At 39.0% G+C, this 22592-nt stretch overlaps 2 protein-coding genes across 2 annotated transcripts; both read right to left on the minus strand.

The window, feature by feature from the left end:
- Window positions 1–3447: 3447 nt before the first annotated feature.
- LOC145522408 (olfactory receptor 10D3) lies at window positions 3448–4380 on the minus strand. Its single transcript, XM_081531146.1, has one exon. The coding sequence runs from the start codon at window positions 4378–4380 to the stop codon at window positions 3448–3450; it is 933 nt and encodes a 310-aa protein (XP_081387272.1).
- Window positions 4381–6152: 1772 nt separating this feature from the next.
- Window positions 6153–22165, minus strand: LOC145522410 (olfactory receptor 10D3-like). Its single transcript, XM_081531147.1, is given in 3 exon segments — window positions 6153–6169; window positions 16277–17237; window positions 22112–22165. Coding segments are annotated over 3 exon segments (1032 nt in total).
- Between the last annotated feature and the right edge of the window lie 427 nt (window positions 22166–22592).

Here is a 22592-nt window from a genome sequence, read left to right on the forward strand (position 1 = left end):
TCACCAACTCCCAGAGTTGACTCAGTCTCATGTCCATTGAGTCAGTGGTGCCATCCAACCATCTCATCCTCCATCATCCCCTTCTCCTCCCGCATTCTATCTTTCCCAGCATCAGAGTCTTTTCAAATGAGTCAGCTCTTCGCATCAGGTGGCCAAAGTATTGGAGTTTCAGCTTCAGCATCAGTCCTTCCAATGAATATTCAGGACAGATTTGCTTTATGATGGACTGGTTCGATCTCCTTGCAGTCCAAGGGACTCTCAAGAGTCTTCTTCAACACCACAGTTCAAAAGCATCAGTTCTTTGGCACTCAGCTTACTTTATAGTCCAACTCTCATATCCATGTATGACTACTGGAAAAACCATAGCTTTGACTAGATGGACCTTTGTTGAAAAAGTAATGTCCCTGCTTTTTAATAAGCAGTCTAGTTTGGTCATAACTTTTCTTCCAAGGAGCAAGAGTCTTTTAATTTCACAGCTGCAGTCACCATCTGCAGTGATTTTGGAGCCCCCCAAAATAGAGTCTGTCACTGTCCATTGTCTCCCTATCTATCTGCCATGAAGTGATGGGACTGGATGCCATGACCTTAGTGTTCTGAATGCTGAGTTTTAAGCCAACTTTTCACTCTCCTCTTTCACTTTTGCCAAGAGGCTCTTAAGTTCTTCTTCACGTTCTGCTATAAGGGTGGTGTCATCTGCATATCTGAGGTTGTTGATATTTCTTCTGGAAATCTTGATTCTAGCTTCTGCTTCATCCAGTCCAGCATTTCTCATGATGTACTCTGCATATAAGTTAAATAAATGGGGTGGCAATATAGAGCCTCGACATACTCCTTTTCCAATTTGGAACCAGTCTATTGTTCCATGTCCAGTTCTAACTGTTGCTTCTTGACCTGCATACAGATTTCTCAGGAGGCAGGTCCAGTGGTCTGGTATTCCCATCTCTTTAAGAATTTTCCACAGTTTATTGTGATCCACACAGTCAAAGGCTTTGGCGTAGTCAATAAAGCAGAAGTAGATGTTTTTCCGGAACTCTCCTGCTTTTTCGATGCTCCAACAGATGTTAGCAATTTGATGTCTGGCTCCTCTGCCTTTTCTAAATCCAGCTTGAACATCTAGATGCTCACGGTTCACGTATTGCTGAAGCCTGGCTTGGAGAATTTTGAGCGTTACTTTGCTAGCGTGTGAGATGAGTGAAACTGTGCGGTAGTTTGAGTATCCTTTGGCATTGTCTTTCTTTGGGATTGGAATGAAAACTGACCTTTTCCATTCCTGTGGCCACTGCTGAGTTTTCCAAATTTGCTGGCATATTGAGTGCAGCACTTTCACAACATCATCTTTTAGGATTTGAAATAGCTCAACTGGAATTTCATCACCTCCACTAGCTTTGTTCATAGTGATGCTTTCTAAGGCCCACTTGACTTCACATTACAGGATGTCTGACTCTAAGTGAATGATCACACCATCATGATTTTCTGGGCCATGAAGATCTTTTTTGTACAGTTCTTCTGTGTATTCTTGCCACCTCGTCTTAATATCTTCTGCTTCTGTTAGGTCCATACCATTTTTGTCTTTTATTGTTCCCATCTTTGCATGAAATGTTCCCTTGGTATCTCTAATTTTCTTGAAGAGAACTCTAGTCTTTCCCATTCTATTGTTTTTCTCTATTTCTTTGCATTGATCACTGAGGAGGCTTTCTTATCTCTCCTTGCTATTCTTTGGAACTCTGCATTCAAATGGCTATGTCTTTCCTTTTCTCCTTTGCCTTTTGCTTCTCTTCTTTTCATAGCTGTTTGTAAGGTCTCCTCAGACAAACATTTTGCCTTTTTGCATTTCTTTTTCTTGGGGAATGTCTTGATCTCCTAAACAATGTCACAAACCTCTATCCATAGTTCTTCAGGCACTCTGTCTATTGGTCTAACCCCTTGAATGTATTTGTTGCTTCCACTGTATAATTGTAATGGATTTGATTTAGATCATACCTGAATGGTCTAGTGTTTTTCCCTCCTTTCTTCAAATTAATTCTGAATTTAGCAATAAGGAGTTCATGATCTGAGCCACAGTCAGCTCCTGGTCTTGTTTTTGCTGGCTGTATAGAGCTTCTCCATCTTTGGCTGCAAAGAATATAATCAGTCTGATATCGGTATTGACCATCTGGTGATGCCCATGTGTAGAGTCTTCTCTTGTGTTGTTAGAAGAGGATGTTTGCTATGATCAATGCATACTCTCGGCAAAACTCTGTTAACCTTTGCCCTGCTTCATTCTGTACTTCATTCTGTACTCAAATTTGCCCATTACTCCAGGTATTTCTTAAATTCCTACTTTTGCATTCCAGTCCCCTATAATGAAAAGGACATCTTTTTGGAGTGTTAGTTCTAGAAGATCTTGTAGGTCTTCATAGAACTGTTGAAGTTCAACTTCTTCAGCATTATTGGTTGGAGCACAGACTTGGATTACTGTGATAGTGAATGATTTGCCTTGGAAACAAACAGAGATCATTCTATTGTTTTTGAGATTGCATTTCAGACTCTTTTGTTGATTATGATGGCTACTCCATTTCTTCTAAGGGATTCTTGCTCACAATAATAGATATAATGGTTATCTGAGTTAAATTCACCCATTCCAGTCCATTTTAGTTCACTGACCCCTAAAATGTCGATGTTTACTCTTTCCATCTCCTGTTTGATCACTTCCAATTTGCCTTGATTCACGGACCTAACATTCCAGGTTCCTATGCAGTTTTTCTCTTTACACCATCAGACTTTACTTCCATCATCATTCACATCCACAACTGGGTGTTGTTTTTGCTTTGATTCTGCCTCTTCATTCTTTCTGGAGTTATTTCTCCACTGATCTTCAGTAGCATATTGAGCACCTATAAACCTGGGGAGTTAATCTTTCAATGTCCTATCTTGCACAAAGTTTAGCAAGAAGTTAAGTAGGAAAGGTGGAAAAAGTGCAATGGCACAGGCAACCTTCCTTCCTTTTAGTGGCAAGAGATTCCCCAAAGAAGAAAGGCAAAATAACAAGACTATACTATTTTGAGGGTTTCTCTGGTGCTCAATGGTAAATAATCTGCTTGCTAACACAGGGGACATGAGTTCAATCCCTGGGTTGAGAAGATCCCCTAGAGAAGGAAATGGCAACCCACTCCAGTTTTCTTGCTTGGAGAATCCCATGGACAGAGGAGCCTGATGAGCTACAGTCCATGGGGTCAAAGAGTTGGACATGACTTCGTGACTGAACAATAACAATATGCTATTCTGAAGCTATGGGGAGGGACTTGGGTAATACAAGAAAACAAAACAGATAAAATGATGAAGTATTTTGACATACCTGTCCACACCATTCATAATGGGCTGAAAAGCCACATATAAGAATTCTAGAGAAAAATTTCACATATTGGGGCAGAAAGAATTCCACATCATCAACCCTTCGAGCCATTCTTTTTAAATCTCAGGAACATGGTTTGTCCTGTGCAATACTTTTTTAAGAGCTGTTTTTACTTCTTTATTCCTCAAGGTATAGATTAAAGGGTTCAGCATTGGTCCCACCAGATTCATCAGAATTTGCACCACAGTTCCTAGCATGGGGTTAGGTGTGGGCTGAAGGTAGACAGTAATGATGGGTCCATAGGCACAGAGGATGGCGATGAGGTGGGCACTGCATGTGGAGAAGGCCCGGTGACGGCCCTCAGTTGATGGAATCTGCAAGATGGAGATCGTGATTCGAGTATAAGACACAAGGATTAGGAGAAAGCAGACTAGAGATACTAGGCCAACATTAGTGAAGCTCACCCTCTGGGCCAAGGATGTATCAGCACAGGCCAAGGGTAAGAGTGCCGGAATATCACAAAAGAAGTGAGCCACTTCATTGGGACCACAGTATGGCAGGGTGAAGGTGAGCAAAGTCAGGACGCTGGAATGGACACATCCTAACAGCCACGTGCCCACAGCCAGGGCCATGCAGACTCTGCGGTTCATGATGACTGCATACAGCAGAGGGTGACAGATGGCGGTGAAGCGGTCATAGGCCATCACGGTATACAAGAAACACTCAATGCTCCCGAGGAAATGGAAGAAGAAGAGCTGGGAGACACAGTCCTTGTAGGAAATGAGTGGGCTCAGTCCCATGAGGTAGAGCAGCATTTTAGGACAGGTCACAGAGGAGAAACTCATGTCAAACACAGACAAGTTCCCCAGGAAAAAATACATGGGTGTGTGAAGGCGATTGGAAGTAAGAACAGTCACAAGGATGGACATGTTTCCCAGGAGGGTGCAGGCATAGAAGGGCAAGAATAGAACAAAGAGTATAGTCTCCAGCCCCTCCGTGTGTGGGATTCCCAACAGGATGAACTCAGTCACCTCAGAGCAGTTCTTCATCTCCGCGAATGTCAGTCCTGTGGAAGGAAATGGAAGCAGAGGATGTGGAAGAATGTCCTGGTTTGATGTCAGCAGACTGAATGTACTGGAGAAATGAAATATGTGAGTGAAATTACAGTGTTTTGATTCAAAGTTAAGGAAATACTATGTCTAAACCAAATTACAGAGCATTTAATCTGGAATTCAGCTACCATAGCAAAACTTCATAGTTTTTATACCAAATATTTTTATCATACTGATTCTAAATGCAAATATACTTTATTAAAACAATACTTTTAATGTTGGAGCAAGGCTTTTAAAGGGAAGGGTGATGTCCATACAAACATATGCTCCCTCAGAGTGGAGGGGTATCAGAAGCCTCAAAAACAGACAAAGGCTCTTTAATGTCTCTAGATATGAAACTTGAGAATCACTATATCTGTGAGCCACTACTGCTGACAAAATTATATTTTATCTGTTTTCTGGTGAGACCGAGGGTTGAACCTCATAAGTTTGAAATGCTTACTCAACATGATCTCAGTTCGTTTAATTCTCCCAGTAACCCTTTGAGATAAATGTATATAGAAAATGAAATTTCTGAACATTAGGAAGAGTAAACGACTTGCCTAATTTGAGGTTACTATACGTGGCAGAGCTAGGTATTTAAATCTTTTTTTTTTTTCCTGACATGAGTCTTTCCACTGTGTGCACTTGTGATGGACTGTGGCGTTACTGATCTTGTCAAATTTTGTCCTTCACCTCTGTGTTGTTTATGTTTTTCCTTTTGATGTCACCAGGCTCTAAAAATGCTCCCAGTTCTCTTTAGCAAACAATGTAAATCCATCTTGTCTCTCCATGAAACACCACCACTATACACACACACACACACAAACACACACACACACACACACATTTAAATATAAAGTCTAGAAGAGTTAATACTTTTTGACATGTACTGCTCTACCCTCAGTGCAGAAAACTGACTGGCACAGAGTAGGTTCTTAATAAAGATCTGATGAATGAGATGATGAAACAACTCTGTGAATAACTGGAAAGGAAATCATTCAGTTGTTTTGTCTTGTACAAGGACTTACATGACACTATCAGATATTAGTCTTCCTAAACAACCATGTAAAAGAAGCTTGATCATACACCTGTTTCTCTTTTGCACCATCTTCTGAATATTTGAAGTTTCTCTGTTACCTATATGGCATCTGAACCCAAGAAGAAGCTTTGCTTTGTGCTGTAAAAGATGACCCAAGACAAGAGCTACATAATCTGTGTGTGAGTGCATGCTAAGTCTCTTCAGTCTTGTATGACTCTCTGTGACCCCATGAACTATAGCCCGCCAGGCTCCTCTCTCCATAGGATTCTTCAGACAAGAATACTGGAGTGGGTTACTGTGCCCTCCTCCAGGGGATCTTCCTGACCTGGAGATCAAAACTGCATTTCCTGTGGCTCCTGCATTGCAAGTGGATTCTTTACTGTTGAGCCACCTGGGAAGCCCACATAATCTGTAGTCTCCAAAAAAAAAAAAAAACACAGAGACTGGATATCTTATCAAGAGAGTTACACAGAAGGAAAGAACTGAACTGAAGGTGTCCAGGGATAGGCTCATTTAAGTGTCCAATCTTTTAGTTATTTTGAATTAAGACAAAAGCCCTGGTTGTAAAGAAAGGAGATTTGGAGTTGGTGAAATGACAAACCAAGCAAGCAGTGTTCTATTCTTAGCCACAAGTTTCTGTTCATTTCCTGGACTTGGAGACCATTTGTAAACCAGGGACTCCAAATTCTCATTCCCACTGGATACCTGAGGAAGAAAAGAGGACTTAAAAAGAGAGAGAGATGAAGGTGGAACTTACATGACTAGCAAGGAGAAAGTTTCATCCTTGCAGTATTTGTCTCTCTAGGATCTGTCACCCAAATCTGCTTCTGACATCATACCATAAGCCAGGATCAGGGATCTCCTCTCATAATCTGGAAAATTCTTTCTTCTTAGTGAAATAAACTCTGATTAAGTGACAGAAAGCTGAAAGTCTCTCTGCCTTCTGCAAAGATCTCTTCCAAAACACTAATAGCAACATTGCTTTTTCATAGTGGAAATTTAAATCCTCTTGAAGCCCTTGGGGAACCCCATTCCTGAATGAGTCCTGTTTTGCGGGGGTAATTAGAAGTGAGTGATGGTAACTCCCCTGTGACATTACTGTGATGTGAACAAGACAGAGCCATATCTATATTTTCTACTTCTGTGAATGACCTGGGGAAGTTAGAGAAAAGCTAAGAGGTACAGCTCAATCTTAGGACATATGTAGAAACCATTTCCCCAGTTTCAGGGTATACTTTTAGAATAAGAAATAACAACCATATATCTCAGGCTTTTAAATATCCAATTTCATATACTTTATCTCAGTTTCTCTTTAGCCCATACACTTTTCTATGATACTTTGGTTTGGAAATTTATATATATATTATAATTTCCAATATTGTAAATCCTGATATTATGAAATTCCGGTATTATAAAATTGTAAAATCCTATATTATAAATTCCAATATTACAATTTCTGTTATCAGATTCTCCTAAAAGCAGGATTCTCAATGGGCAAAGTTGATTTCCTTGAATGAGGAATTGTTCTCCACATGACTTTCTCAGAATTCTATTAATTTAATTCTATTAATTAGAATTCTATTAATTCTTTTAATTAACTTAATTCTATTAATTTCTATTGATCAGCAAATATTTATTAATAATTTATGCAACTATGTGCAACTAAGCATAAAACATGTTTGCTGAGTCTGGAACTTCTCTTACTTAAAGGACATCAAGAAACTTGACTCTTGAACACAAATGTTGGAAATGTGAAAACCACTGATCTTTTATGTGGCAAAGAGCCATCTAATTTTCAAAGAACTAAAGTAAATAAATAAAAGCATGAAATAAAGAAAACAAAAAGGGAAAAGATGAATGATGCTAAATTTTGACTTTCTTAAAATACTAAGAAATTAGATATACTGCTGCAAAGGTTATTACTGAAAAAAACACCATATGGGTTAAGATTGATCAATCTCAGAAGCAAGTTTGACGAGAATAAGGGCAATCACATGTTAGTCTTTTTAAACAAATTTTAAAACCAGATGAAACAAATAATATATTGTTTATATGCACTCATAGTGGCAAATCCATAAATAAAAGGAAGGTATTTTCTTAACAAAACTTCAGCTGTCTAACAACTGCTGAGAAGGTGAGGATGACAAAATTACACAAAGGGAACTTCTAAATTATATTCTATACCCTGTGCTGGCTGAAAAGCTCCCATGAATTTATTAATATTCTTCAAATTTTGTATTTTAATATGCAAGATATTCCACAAGAAAAACAATTTTAAAAACTGTAATAAATGAAAAATGTTAGTAATTTTAAGTACTATAGTAAATAATACATAAAACATATATATGTATATATTTCTAACACTAAAAAATGTACCCTATTAATTTATCTTGAATTGATTGTGGAAAACAACAATAATTTATTACCACATAATTTTTTTCATGTCTTATTATGTCATGTTTGGTTAGTTTACCAAATATGTACAGAAAGTACAGACTAAAATGTCATTGAGTGTTAGGGCATATACATGGACAAAAACAGCTTTTAAAACCCACTGCTTACATTTTTTTTTTTAATAAATTTATTTATTTTAGTTGGGGGCTAATTACTTTACAATATTGTAATAGTTTTTGCCATACATTGACATGAATCAGCCATGAGTTTACATGTGTTCCCCTTCCTGGACCCCCCACCCACCTCCCTCCCCATCCCATCCCTCTGGGTCATCCCATTGCCCCGGCCCTGAGCCCTTGTCTCATGCATCGAACATGGAATGGTGTTCTGTTTCACATATGATAATATACATGTTTCAATGCTATTCTCCCAGAACGTCCCACCCTCACCTTCTCCTTCAGAGTCCATAAAATTGTTCTATGCATCTGTGTCTCTTATTCTGTCTCGCATATAGGGTTATCGTTACCATCTTTCAAATTCCATATATATGCATTAGTATACTGTATTGTTGTTTTTCTTTCTGGCTTACTTCACTCTGTATAATGGGCTCCAGTTTCATCCATCTCAGTAGAACCGATTCAAATGTATTTTTTTTAATGGCTGAGTAATATTCCATTGTGTATATGTACCACTGCTTACATTTTAACACTTCATGATTTAAATTTTTTAAAAATAATGTTAAAAAGTGAAAGATTCAGGCTTTTATTCGTAAACGCTTATCAATTATTTTAAAAACCAGGTGCAAAGTCTATATCCTCAGGAAAAGAAACAAAACCTCTGTCGCAATTGTTGCTATATATCTTAAAGTTGGTTTTAAACCAAGGACCAAAATTTGATGAGATGAGTACAATTTCTGAAGTTCAGCGTGAGCCAAATGTGTTATTTATGTCAATCCATCTATCTTCTGTAAATGGCAACCCTCTCCAATATTCTTGCCTGGAAAGACCCCATAGACAGAGGAGCCTGGCCGGCTATCGTCCATAGGATTGCATAGAGCCAGACACAACAGCGACTGAGCATGCGCGCACACATTTACCCTCTGTATTAGTTTGAATCTCGGTATCATTTTTCCTCATGCCTCCTCTTTTTAACCATTAGTCCAATGTGAATATAATTACATATAAACAGTTAAGACAAACAATTTAAAGATGCAATGAATAATTAATTGTCGTTTTTGCACAATATCAACAAATCAGGCTTTCCCGAGGCTCAGGAAGTCAAGAATCTTGCGGGCAATTCAGGAGACACAGGAGACTCCATTTCAGTCCTCGGGTGGAAGATCCCCTGGAGGAAGAAATGGCAACCCACTCCAGTATTCTTACCAGGAGAATTCCATGGACAGAGGAGCCTGGCTGGCTACAGTCCATGGGGTTGCAGAGAGCCAGACAGAACTGAGCGACTAAGCACACATATCAACAAATCAGTGACAAAATCGTGAGCATATAGTCTCATAGCCTCACATTGCTGCTCTTGTTTATTCAAACCACACACAGAGGCTTTCAAAGCTTTTATTTAGGGAAAAATGCGTTAAAATATTTTCATTAGCTCATTTTTGTTTAAAAAAACATATTGGAGATTGTCTTTTCTCCATTGTATATTCTTGCCTCCTTTGTCGAAGATAAGGTGTCCGTATGTGCGTGGGTTTATCTCTGGGCTTTCTATTTTGTTCCATTGATCTTTATTTCTATCTTTGTGCCAGTACCATACTGTCTTGATGACTGTGGCTTTGTAGTAGAGCCTGAAGTCAGGCAGGTTGATTCCTCCAGTTCCATTCTTCTTCCTCAAGATTGCTTTGGCTATTCGAGGTTTCTTATATTTCCATATAAATTGTGAGATGATTTGTTCTAGTTCTGTGAAAAATACCATTGGTAGCTTGATAGGGATTGCATTGAATCTATAGATTGCTTTGGGTAGTATACTCATTTTCACTATATTAATTCTTCCAATCCATGAACACGATATATTTCTCCATCTGTTTGTGTCCTCTTTGATTTCTTTCATCAGTGTTTTATAGTTTTCTATATATAAGTCTTTTGTTTCTTTAGGTAGATATATTCCTAAGTATTTTATTCTTTTTGTTGCAATGGTGAATGGTATTGTTTCCTTAATTTCTCTTTCTGTTTTCTCATTATTGGAGTATAGGAATGCAAGGGATTTCTGTGTGTTAATTTTATATCCTGCAACTTTACTATATTCATTGATTAACTCTAGTAATTTTCTAGTAAAAGAATGAAACTAGAACACTTCCTAACACCATACACAAAAATAAACTCAAAATGGATTAAAGATCTAAATGTAAGACCAGAAACTATAAAACTCCTAGAGGAAAACATAGGCAAAACACTCTCCAACATAAATCACAGCAGGATCCTCCATGACCCACCTCCCAGAATATTGGAAATAAAAGCAAAAATAAACAAATGGGACCTAATTAAAATTAAAAGCTTTTGCACAACAAAGGAAACTATAAGCAAGGTGAAAAGACAGCCTTCAGAATGGGAGAAAATAATAGCAAATGAAGCAACAGACAAACAATTAATCTCAAAAATATACAAGCAACTTCTGCAGCTGAATTCCAGAAAAATAAACGACCCAATCAAAAAATGGGCCAAAGAACTAAACAGACATTTCTCCAAAGAAGACATACAGATGGCTAACAAACACATGAAAAGATGCTCAACATCACTCATTATTAGAGAAATGCAAATCAAAACCACAATGAGGTATCATTTCACACCAGTCAGAATGGCTGCTATCCAAAAGTCTACAAGCAATAAATGCTGGAGAGGGTGTGGAGAAAAGGGAACCCTCTTACACTGTTGGTGGGAATGCAAACTAGTACAGCCACTATGGAGAACAGTGTGGAGATTCCTTAAAAAACTGGGAATAGAACTGCCATATGACCCAGCAATCTCACTGCTGGGCATATACACTGAGGAAACCAGAATTGAAAGAGACACGTGTACCCCAATGTTCATCGCAGCACTGTTTACAATAGCCAGGACATGGAAGCAACCTAGATGTCCATCAGCAGACGGATGGGTAAGGAAGCTGTGGTACATATACACAATGGAATATTACTCAGCCATTAAAAAAATACATTTGAATCGGTTCTACTGAGATGGATGAAACTGGAGCCCATTATACAGAGTGAAGTAAGCCAGAAAGAAAAACAACAATACAGTATACTAATGCATATATATGGAATTTGAAAGATGGTAACGATAACCCTATATGCGAGACAGAATAAGAGACACAGATGCATAGAACAATTTTATGGACTCTGAGGGAGAAGGTGAGGGTGGGACGTTCTGGGAGAATAGCATTGAAACATGTATATTATCATATGTGAAACAGAACACCATTCCATGTTCGATGCATGAGACAAGGGCTCAGGGCCGGGGCAATGGGATGACCCAGAGGGATGGGATGGGGAGGGAGGTGGGTGGGGGGTCCAGGAAGGGGAACACATGTAAACCCATGGCTGATTCATGTCAATGTATGGCAAAAACTATTACAATATTGTAAAGTAATTAGCCCCCAACTAAAATAAATAAATTTATTAAAAAAAACAAAACATATTGGATAAAAGTACGCCATTGTTCTCCTTACTGATATGAAGTGCAGGAATCATTTCCAGGAAATCTCTGTGGGTTTTGAAACCCCCAATTTGAAAAGGCTGCTGAATAATTTCGAATATCCTCTGTCACAGCTAGAACACACTCCAGTGCTTCTGGGCCAAGAATGACACTTTTTCCAAGCAGACCATTCTGTAGTAATTATCTCCTCCATTTAAAGCCTACCTTCTTGAGTTTTCTAGCAAATGTTCCTTGTTTTACTCTTTGCACATTACCTATAGAATCTAACGCTTTTTTCATTCAGCATCCCATTACAAATTTGAGATCCTTGGTTATATCTGCTTTCTCTTTGTCTAAACAGTCTAATTTCCAACAACCATTTCTCATACACCTTGCTCTTTTGGCTTTCTGACATTTCTGCATCTGGTTTGTCAATAGCCTCCTAGTGATTTTAGACTTGGCAGTATTTCAGGTGTAATAGCATTTAGATTGTGCCTTGGACATAAGACTGCTCAACAAACGTCTATTGAACGAATAGATGACTTCTTTCCTCCACCTTTTGTATTTCTTTGTGCTGGAGTCAAGTTGCTCTTCATGTCTGGAAATTCATTCTACCTCATCCATACACATTCTCTAGCTAAACAGTGACAGCTCCTACCTTACTCTTAGTATTTCATTTCCTGGAGGTTTGTCTTTTCAGGCCACGTCTCTTTGCTAGCACACTTTTACATCTTAAGCTGGTGTTTTCCTTTCCCCAAGAAAAGGTGCTTTCATGAAGAAGTCATTGCTGAGAGAGTGATGTCTGTCTTCACAACTCAATCTGTTTCTTACATTTACTTGTTCTCAGTTTTCATATCCCTTGTTTCTATTGTTATCCTTTTAATAACATCACTTTTTTTTAATCAGAGAAAAAAATGTCTTGCCCAAACCAGGTTCAGATTGTCAACCTGCAACCTGTGTACCTCTGATTAATCAAAGGGTGAGAGCCAACAAGGGGAAAGTGAGACACAGAGGGACAAATTTGAGACTGTTTTGTGAAAGGACTGAAGATTTTCCTTCCTGTGAGTAACCTTGGATGCTCTGAGTTTTGATACAGTAAGACACATTGATACCTTTCAGTTTCATATTCTAGGACTTGTTGGATGACATCCTTTACTCAATGCTACCTATGACATGTGCACTAGAGGTAAACGGAAGATGCAATGAACAGAGTGTTGTTAATGGGAAAATAAGCAACTGTACTAAGAAGGAATTTTAATACTTATAAAATGTGACATCATAGAATGATATTAGGAAGAATTAGAAATGCTGTTAAGATTTCTCCACTATTAGTTCATTTGAGACAGTATGTTCTAGGAGATGTAAGGCAATGGTCTCTCTCAGGAGATGAATGTAGCAGATTGAAAAAAAAAAAAACCTCTAGGAATAAAAAATTCAATGGACTTGAGAACAGATGTGAGGATAAAGCCTGGCAACTGCCAATTGCCTCAAGTTCCTCTCAGTATTATTTTTCCATATACAGACAGCTTTTCTTGAGTCATTCTTTTGGTTCTCTTACTTCCTAGACTGGACACCAAGATTTCAGATGGCTAGTCCTTTTCTTTGGAGAAGGCAATGGCACCCCACTCCAGTCCTCTTGCCTGGAAAATCCCATGGACGGAGGAGCCTGGTAGGCTGCAGTCCATGGGGTCGCTAGAAGTCGGACACGACTGAGCGATTTCACTTTCACTTTTCACTTTCATGCATTGGAGAAGGAAATGGCAACCCACTCCAGTACTCTTGCCTGGAGAATCCCAGGGACGGGGGAGCCTGGTGGGCGGCCGTCTCTGGGGTCGCACAGAGTCGGACACGACTGAAGCAACTTAGCAGCAGCGGCAGCAGCAGTCCTTTTCTTAGTGACTCAGACAGTAAAGAATCTGCCTGCAATACAGGAGACTTGGGTTCAATCCTTAGGTCAGTAAGATCCCTTGGAGAAGGAAATGGTAACCCACTCCAGTATTCTTGCCTGGAGAATTCCATGGACCAAGGAGCTTGGTGGGTTACAGTCCATGGGGTCACAAAGAGTTGGATACAATGGAGCAACTATCACTTTCAATCCTTTTCCAAACCTCTGTTGAATAATTACAAAAATAGAAAGTAAGAATACACAAATGGATCAATAAGGAAAAATAATATTAATTTAAGAGTAATAGTCACACAGACTTCTACCCATGCCACAAAAACCATGGTTAACGACAATCTTTCTAGAAAAGTTCAAAATCAGAAGTTGGTGTGATCTTGCCAGTGTGTCTATAACACTTGGATTCTGTCCTTTGGAAGAAATGTGTATTTTATATTCTTCTAGAAAATTAGGAATGGCAAAAGAGGAGCTCCAGTATACTAAGCCCTTGTTAATTTAATTTATTTTTTTGACCACTCTGCACAATATGTGGTATCTTAGTTCCCCAACCAAGGATCAAATCCATGTCCCCTGCATCAGAAGCACAGAGTCTTAACAACTGGTTCACCAGGGAAGTCTCTCCATATACTATAGCAGTAGTAGTAGTTTAGTCGCTAAGTTGTGTTCGACTCTTGTGACCGCATGGGCTGTAGCCTACCAGGCTCCTCTGTCCATGGGATTCTCCAGGCAAGAATACTGCAGTGGGTTGTCATTTCCTTCTCCAGGAGATCTTCCTGACCCAGGAATCGAACCCGGGTCTCCTGTATTGCAGGCAGATTCTTTACCGACTGAGCTACAAGGGAAGCCCCCCTCCAATATACTAGCCACTTTAAATATTCTGGGGGCTTGGCACCATGGATTTTGTTGGATCTGCTTCTATGTGGAAATGGGAAAAAAAGAACTTAGCCCAATATCAAAAGAAAGAAGGCTTTATCTATATCTTTCTAGCTGGTCAGGCTGAGGCCAGCTCGAGTTGCCCATACCACCTAATAACACAGTTTTCTCAGTTAAATAAGAACTTACGTAGGTTCCCAGAATACATGGAGTGTGAATAAAACATGAAAAGTCCATGGTTCCAACTAGAGAACTATCTTTACTTCTCAGCTCCCTCTCAGCTCCCTCAGAGGGCCTGGTCACGCTGCTGAATAAACTATAGTAACACACATGAACACACACACACCACACAAATATTGTGTCCTTTACTATTGAGCATGAAGTCTAAAAACTAAAGGCTTCAGGAGGAGATTCACTCTGTTGGCAACTCTGCTAAACTGAGATAAAATAATCCTATCTTGTGACAAAACTTGGTAGTCATTTCAACAGAATATTCCAAGGTGCCCACCCAGTCACCTTTGGGGTTTGACAGCTGGGATGCTAATGGAGTGGTTGATACCAACAGAGGGAAGCTGAGCAACTTCTGAGGTAAACATAAATTGTTTTTATAAGCAACAGTAATGACCTCTATGGATCTTCCCTGTAGCTCAGATGGTAAAGAATCTGCCTGCAATGCAGGAGTCCCGGGTTCAATCCCTGGGTCGGGAAGATCCTCTGGAGAAGGAAATAGCAATCCACTCCAGTATTCTTGCTTGGAGAATACCATGGACAGAGGAGCCTGGTGGGCAACAGTCCATGGGGTTGCAAAGAGTCAGACATGACTGAGCGACTAACATTACTATTACTAATGACCTCTATGACCTTCAAGCCTAAGAAAACTGGCTGCAAACCACCTCTAGTACCAGGACCAAAGGTATCAGTACATTTCTAGGCATTATTGCTATTGTTTAATCATTGAATTGTGTCTGAATCTGTGCAGCCCCATGGACTGTAGCCCACCAGACCCCTCTGTTCATGGGATTTCCCAGGCAAGAGTACTGAAGTGGGTTGCCATTTCCTTCTCCAGGGGATCTTCCCGACTCAGAGATTGACCCCGCGTCACCTGCTTGGCAGGTAGATTCTTTACCACTGAGCCACCTGGGAAGCCCGTTGTTTTTGGCATTGTTGTTGTTCAGTCACTAAGTCGTGTCCGGCTCTTTGCAACCCCGTGGTCTGCAGCACGCCATGCTTTCCTGTCCCTCACTGTCTCCTGGAGTTTGCTTAAACCCATGTCCATTGAGTCAGTGATGCTATCCAACATCTCATCCTCTGTCACTCCCTTCTTCTCCTGCCCTCAATCTTTCCCAGCATCAGGGCTTCTCTTCTTTGCATCAGGTAGCCAAATTTTAGCATGGGTCATATTCAGATGAGCCTGTGGCAGTGAGCAGGTCTCACTGAGATGCTGTGGATTTCTCTTCAGGGTGTGCTCCCTGTGTTCCTGATACCTATCCCTTCTCTGACCATCCTTGATCAATAGTTCAGCTTGTGCCCTGGTGGGACTCAGCCCACATCAAAGTCCAGTCATAAACTACTATCAACGTAGCCTTGAAAAAACTGATTTCAAATTCAACTAACCTCTGACAGAGATCAGCAAACTATGGCTTGTGGGGAATATCCTGCCTGCAGCCTATTTGTGTAAATGGAATTTCACTGGATCAAGCCTTGTCTTGTTTCATTCGTTTATGTTTATTCCTTCATTCTATGACTGTTTTCATGTGATCATAGCAGAATTTTGTATTTGTGATAGAGACCCTCTGGTCCCCAAAGCCTAAAATACACACTACCTGGACCTTTAGAGGAAACATTTGCTCATGACTCGTCTCTGAAATGAGGAAAATGCCACTAGTTTGGATCAGTTAGAGTTGCTTCCCCACTCTCTTTATGGCAGAAAGATCTTTACAACTGTCATAGATATATTTTAACAATTAATTTAATTTACAAATGGGGAGGGAAAAAAATCAGCTTTACCCGCAAGGGACTGGTGACCTCCTTCTGAAACAATCTGGCCCCCAACCAGTTTCTTCAGGGCTCCCTTGACATCTTTGTTTCTCAAAGTGTAGATTGTGGGGTTCAGCATGGGGGTGATTACACTTGCAAAGATTTGCACTGGAGTGACCAGCACCTTGCTCAAAGACGGCTGGGTATAGACAAGAGCACAGGGCCCAAAGAACAGAGTGACCACAGAGAGGTGGGAGGCGCAGGTAGACGCTGCCTTGTGCCGCCGCTCAGCCGAGTGCATCTTGACCACTGCAGTGATGATGCGCATGGAGGAGGAAACAATGAGGAGGGAACAGGTCATGGGCACGAGGCCAATGTTGGTGAAGCTCACTATCTCAATGATGAGCGTGTTACCACAGGCCAATCTGACAACAGGAAAGATGTCGCAGGAGAAATAGTCTATCTCATCAGACCCACAGTATGGCAACTGGAAGGTCAATGTAGTGAGACTTGTGGCGTGAAAAGAGCTAATAGCCCAGGTGCCGGCCACCAGCAAGGCACACGCCTGACGGTTCATGATGATGGCATAACGCAGCGGGTGGCAGATTGCGGCAAATCAGTCATATGCCATCACCGTGTAGAGCAGAGACTCCGTGCAGCCTAGGAAGTGGTAAAAGAAGACCTGGGACATGCAGCCACCCAGGGAGATGACCAGGCTCTTCATCAGCAGGTTGGCCAACATCTTTGGGGTGCTCACAGGAGAGAAACCAATGTCCAGCACAGAGAGGTTACAAAGAAAGAAATACATAGGAGTGTGGAGGCGGGAATCAGACACCGCAGCCACCAGGATAAGCAGATTTCCTAGCAGAGTGCAAACGTAGAACACCACAAAGAGCACAACTTCCTGCCCCTGGGTTCGAGGGATGCCCAACAGGATGAACTCTTTAACCAAAGTGTGATTCCTGATCTCCGTAAAAGTTAGATTTTTATTCTGTAAAGAGGGGAAATGACAGTAAGTTAATGACCCACAGCACCAAAATCCACAGCTTGCTACCAATAGATTCATAAAAAGAAAGACAATTATAGGTTCTATTCATGGAAGGATAATGCTTATTGTGACTGAGACATCAACAATAGCAAATACCGCAGAAGGAGGTGCCGTCTCTGGGGTGAGGACTGAAGGCAGGCTGGTATATGGACAGACGTTGTCTTATTATTATCAGATAGAGAGGAGCAAATGACAAAGAGAGTAGAAGCCTTGAAAATTGATGGAGGAAAGAAAAGAGAAAGGAAAGGAAAACAAAATAGAATAGAGAGAAGAAAAGGAAAAAATGAGGCATGTTTATACTTTACAGAGAATTTTTATAACCATTTTTGAGTTAAGCCTTAATAGTGTCTGATAAGGGAAGATCCCCTGGAGAAGGAAATGGTAACCCACTCCAGTATTCTTGCCTGGGAAAGATTAGATTAGAAATATAAGTAGGGAAGAGATATGGATTAACTTTTATAATTCTTTAACTTTTTATAATTATTAACTTTTATAATTCTTTCAATTTAACTAAATTTGAGGATTCTAATTAGCATTGCACAAATGTACACACAAAAAAATTTCAAAAACTATGGATAAAGTAAATCACTGAAAATAAAGAATATTTCATAACATTCTGGAGAGAATTTTTTGTATTCTCTAAAAGAGATTCAGAAATAACAAATTTCATGACCTATCTGAAGTAAGATATTTTCTGCTCCTGAAGCAACCATATGAAATCAGATGATTTTAATTTAACATCCTAAACAGTTTTTTTTTAACATACAAAAGAAAAGCAACTTTTAAGTGTAAAATCAAGACTAATGTGTGTGATGAGTCAGAAATGAATCAGAAAAACAGATTATTAGCTTTGAGGAATCCATCATACCCACATCCTTCAGCTTTTATTCTTCACTGCCTCAGGGAATAATAAGAAATCTGAAATTTTTATGATAAAATAGGTCATAAAAGTTTATTTAGACCATGCCTTTTTTAGATAATATGTTTTGATTTTGTCTTCATTGAAGTTTTGAATAAAAGGAATACATTCTATTGATTCTATTGATCCAAGAGCAGAAAGGGGAAAGTTTTCAAATCAGAGAAGAGAAATTATAACATGCAATAAAACAAAATTAGCAAAAGTTTAGACAATGAAAAAACCCTCATTCCTATAATGCTAAATTATTCTCTTAGTTCAACATGGTGGATGGTAGTGCTTTTCAATGATATATGGAACTAAGTGAATTATAGAATGAAAATCTATTTTTAAGGTAAATAATAGAATTGTTCCTGGATCTATTGACTTTGAGGAACCTATGGGCCAAGCAATTGATAATGTCCAAAGTAGAGTTGAATGCATGACTCTGAAACCAAAGAGAAGTTCAGGGCTAAACATGTAACTAAAAAATGGAAGATTGCTCCTTGCATTTATGAAAATATAGATGAGTACAAAATATAGAGCACAAGAGAGGAACTGGGAGCACTTGAGAAGTCTAGGGAATTATGAGTCCTGTCTTCATTCCTTCCCCTCACCACTCCTTACATTATTATCTGGCTCCAATGTACTGCTAAAAATCAGTAAATTAAATAAATAATAACTAATAATTAGTACTCATTCTGAGCTAGATGACACTATTATCAGCCCTTTATATACATTAACATATTTAATCCTCTTAACAACCATCTCTAGTAGTTGTATTATTATTCCCCATTTACAGAAGAGTAAACAGAATAATAATTTGCCACATTACTTACGATTGAAAACGAAAGAGTCTCAGAAAAGTAAACTGCATAATAGAAGATTAAGTAATTTGCCACATTACTTATGATTACCAGATAGTAATTTCTGACACTCTCTCTCCCTGCCAAAATAGAGATTCGGTGAGGTGTTTGCTAAGCATGAGTCACCTGATTACAGCTGGTCTATAATTATTTCTGAGTTTTTCAAAGTCTCAGTCCAGGTTTAATGTTGGTGAAAACAGTTATATGGCTGTGAGTCAGACAATAAAATGGATAGAGAAAGGACTATCGGGCTGAATGTTTACTCTGTGTATATAATAGTATTGAAGTGAATGCCAGGAAATGACGCACCAAGCAACATTAGTCATTTGAATGGCTCTCCAGGGACAAGAACACTGTAAATATATTAAAGTGGTTATTTTTAATTTCTTCTCCCAAAATTCATGAGAACAATTAGGCCAAGGAACAATTTAACTATCCAGGAGCCCAAATCTTAATGTTCTAATGAATTATTCTATGGCACAACTCCTTAACTGTAAACATATCTTTATTATCATCATACAACGGAGAGCCATAGAGCAGACATATATTATAACTAATGCAGAGTAAATCCTACATGGCTAAATCTGGAAGGTGACAAAAAGACAAACTCAGTTTGAGTATCAAATCATATTTGAAAAGATGAAAGTCAAGAGAGGACAAAAGTGCCCAATGTCTTAGATTCAGGATTACAATTTAGGTCCAAGGTATGCTGTGGTTAATCTGAATCAGTTCTACTTAATCCTTTGACATCATTTTCGGCATGTCATGTAGGGGGGATGGAGAGGGAGATACACAGACATACACACACAGACACGTATTTTTCTGGGAGAATGTCCATAGGTATTCTTGGGTTCTTAAAAGGGGTCACAGCCATCAAAATGATGAGGAATCACTACTTAGACTATACTAGAAAAATGACACATAATATCTGTGACTGAGGAGGTTAAGAACTAAGGTGAAACAAATATATTTGTGTTTATATTCCATGACAAAAGAGTGAAAATGTGTTAGAGTCTACTTACAGCAAATGGGGAAAAAATAGAGTAAGGAAGTTACCTAGCAGAAAGGCCAGAGAGGAGTGAGACAGTGAGAGGAAAAGATACAGGGGAAAAAGAAAGGAAACTATATGTTATAATAAACATGTAGGCTTATATCGTCATGAAAACAGTGTTGTGGTCCAACTCAGTACAGGCTTACACTTTTCTGTTCTTCTGGTGCCTCTTATGGATGCTTTTATGGTCACCTTGTCAAGCAAGGACTAAAACTAGTTTGTTCCTGGGGTCTTTAGGCTTGTGGTGTTGCTGTGTTTCTGTCCTTGAGCTGGTCAAGGTCTGTGCAAATAGACTCCCAACCTAGAGCTCAGTGAGTCATTGATCCTTTCTCTAGGCTCTAAAGCCTCCCTCAAGAGTGGGTATCAGAGGCTTAAACAGAACTGGCATCTCTAAAGGACCAGATTCCCTGAAGTCTGTTTTAAGTCCCTAAGGCTTACAGATAACATCATTTTCTCACTAATTAGTTTGAGGAATCTAACACTTTTTTTTTTTGAATGAGATGTAACCAATTGGTCTCTATATTGAAGATGATGAAACTTTTGCCAAGGACCATTCTGGAAGAGCTACCAGATACATTGGAAAACATTCAACTTATTATCTATGAAAAGTAAAGACCTAATGCTACATTAAAGTTTCCATTCCTGACATTTAACATCTCAGTGGTTGATTCTTCCTCAGGGCTCGTGATTGCTGTGTGGTACTTAAAACGTAAGATTTTGAATCATAACTTCTGGGTTTAAATCCTGACCACACAATGACTGGTGTGTGAGAATGAACAAGTTACTCAAATTGTCTGATGATCACCAAATTTCTTTATCTGTAAACCTGAGGTGATAATATCTTTCACATTATAGTTTTATGAATTTAACATGAGATAATGTATGTGCAAATTTGGTTTTGAATTGTAAATCTTTCTGTACATATTAAGAATTAGCACTATTTTCATTATTTTCACTTAATTAGTACGATTGAAAGTGACTGGAATAATGTCCTAAAAGAACCTAGACTATTGACTTTTTAATAACAAGTTTCTTGAGATATAATTCACACCTCCTAAAATCCATCATTTTAAAGTATACAGTTCTGTGATTTCACAGTTTTGCCACCAAAACCACAATCCAATTTTAGAACATTTCTATCATTTTAGAAAGATCCCTCACACCTACTTGCAGGCATTGCTTCTTCCCATCCCTCACTCTAGGACACCATAATATACTTTTCTGTTGTTATGGACTTATCTTTTTTGCACAGTTCATGTAAATACAATCATACACTATGTAGCCTTTTGCATCTGCCTTCTTTCATTTGGCATAATGTTTCCAAGTTTCATCTACATAACATCTACCAACACTTCATTCCTTTTTATAACCAAATAATTGTGCACAGTGTAGATATAGTAAATTTTTTACTCATTCATTACTTTATGGGTATATGGGTTGTTCCTGAGGTTGTTCCTGAGGAATGCAGATAACCTCAGATATGCAGATGACACCACCCTTCTGGCAGAAAGCAAAGAAGAACTAAAGAGGCTCAGTCGTGTCTGCCTCTGCAACCCGATGGACTGTAGCCTCCCAGGATCCTCTGTCCATGGCATTTCCCAGGTAATAATACTGGAATGGGTTGCCCTTTCCTTCTCCAGGGGATCTTCCTGAGCCAAGGATCAAACGTGTGTCTCTTGTGTCTCCTCCATTGGCAGGCGGGTTCTTTACCACTGAGCCACCTAAGAAACCCACTTACATGTTTGAAATGACCTTAAATTGTGACTCCCCAATAGATACATAGTGATGTAAGTTATATACATGTATCTGGATGTGGTTGGGGACCTGATAATATGATGGCTAGGAATAGAATTACTGGTGGAAGATAATAGGCCTAATTATGTTCAGTGGACTGGGAAAATTATTTAGCCAGTGCAATTTTACTTGCAACATTTTTTCTGACCTTCAAGCTTACACCTCATTTCAAAGGGCTCAGCAAACCAGCTTTGGTCAGTCGCTGACTTACAGGGTCCTCTGGAAGGTTTCCATGGAAACCAAACGCAGAGCAGAAGGAGAGCATGGATAGCCTAACAATTAATTTCAAGCCTGCTGTTTCTCTTTTTCCTGACCATATAGCCAATGCTTTTCACATGGCTTTTGCCAAACGAATATAAATAATACCATGCTACAAACATTTAAAATACTATAAAATATTATATTAACAGTATACAATAAAAATAGAACATATTACTATATATACAAATGAATTATACATATATGAATAGTATACATTGTATGTACATACCATATTATATATAATAACAATATTTATTGTTTTATAATAATAGCTGCTATATTATAAACATATAATATTAAGGATTATATACTACTGATTTTTGGGGGGGGCTAAAAAGGGGAAAAAAACTAATGACTTTTTTATTTCTCTTGATATCTCTATGCCTTAACCACGCTTAGATTTTCCTCTCTTGGCCACCCCCATTCTCAAA

The sequence above is a fragment of the Giraffa tippelskirchi genome, chromosome 10 (genome assembly GCF_054371585.1).
Source record: "Giraffa tippelskirchi isolate mGirTip1 chromosome 10, T2T-mGirTip1v1.2.pri, whole genome shotgun sequence".
NCBI lineage: Eukaryota > Metazoa > Chordata > Mammalia > Artiodactyla > Giraffidae > Giraffa > Giraffa tippelskirchi.

Bases quoted from the DNA above. Each gene is read 5' to 3' on its own strand.
- LOC145522408 (XM_081531146.1), bottom strand. From the start codon at position 4,380: ATGAAGAACTGCTCTGAGGTGACTGAGTTCATCCTGTTGGGAATCCCA.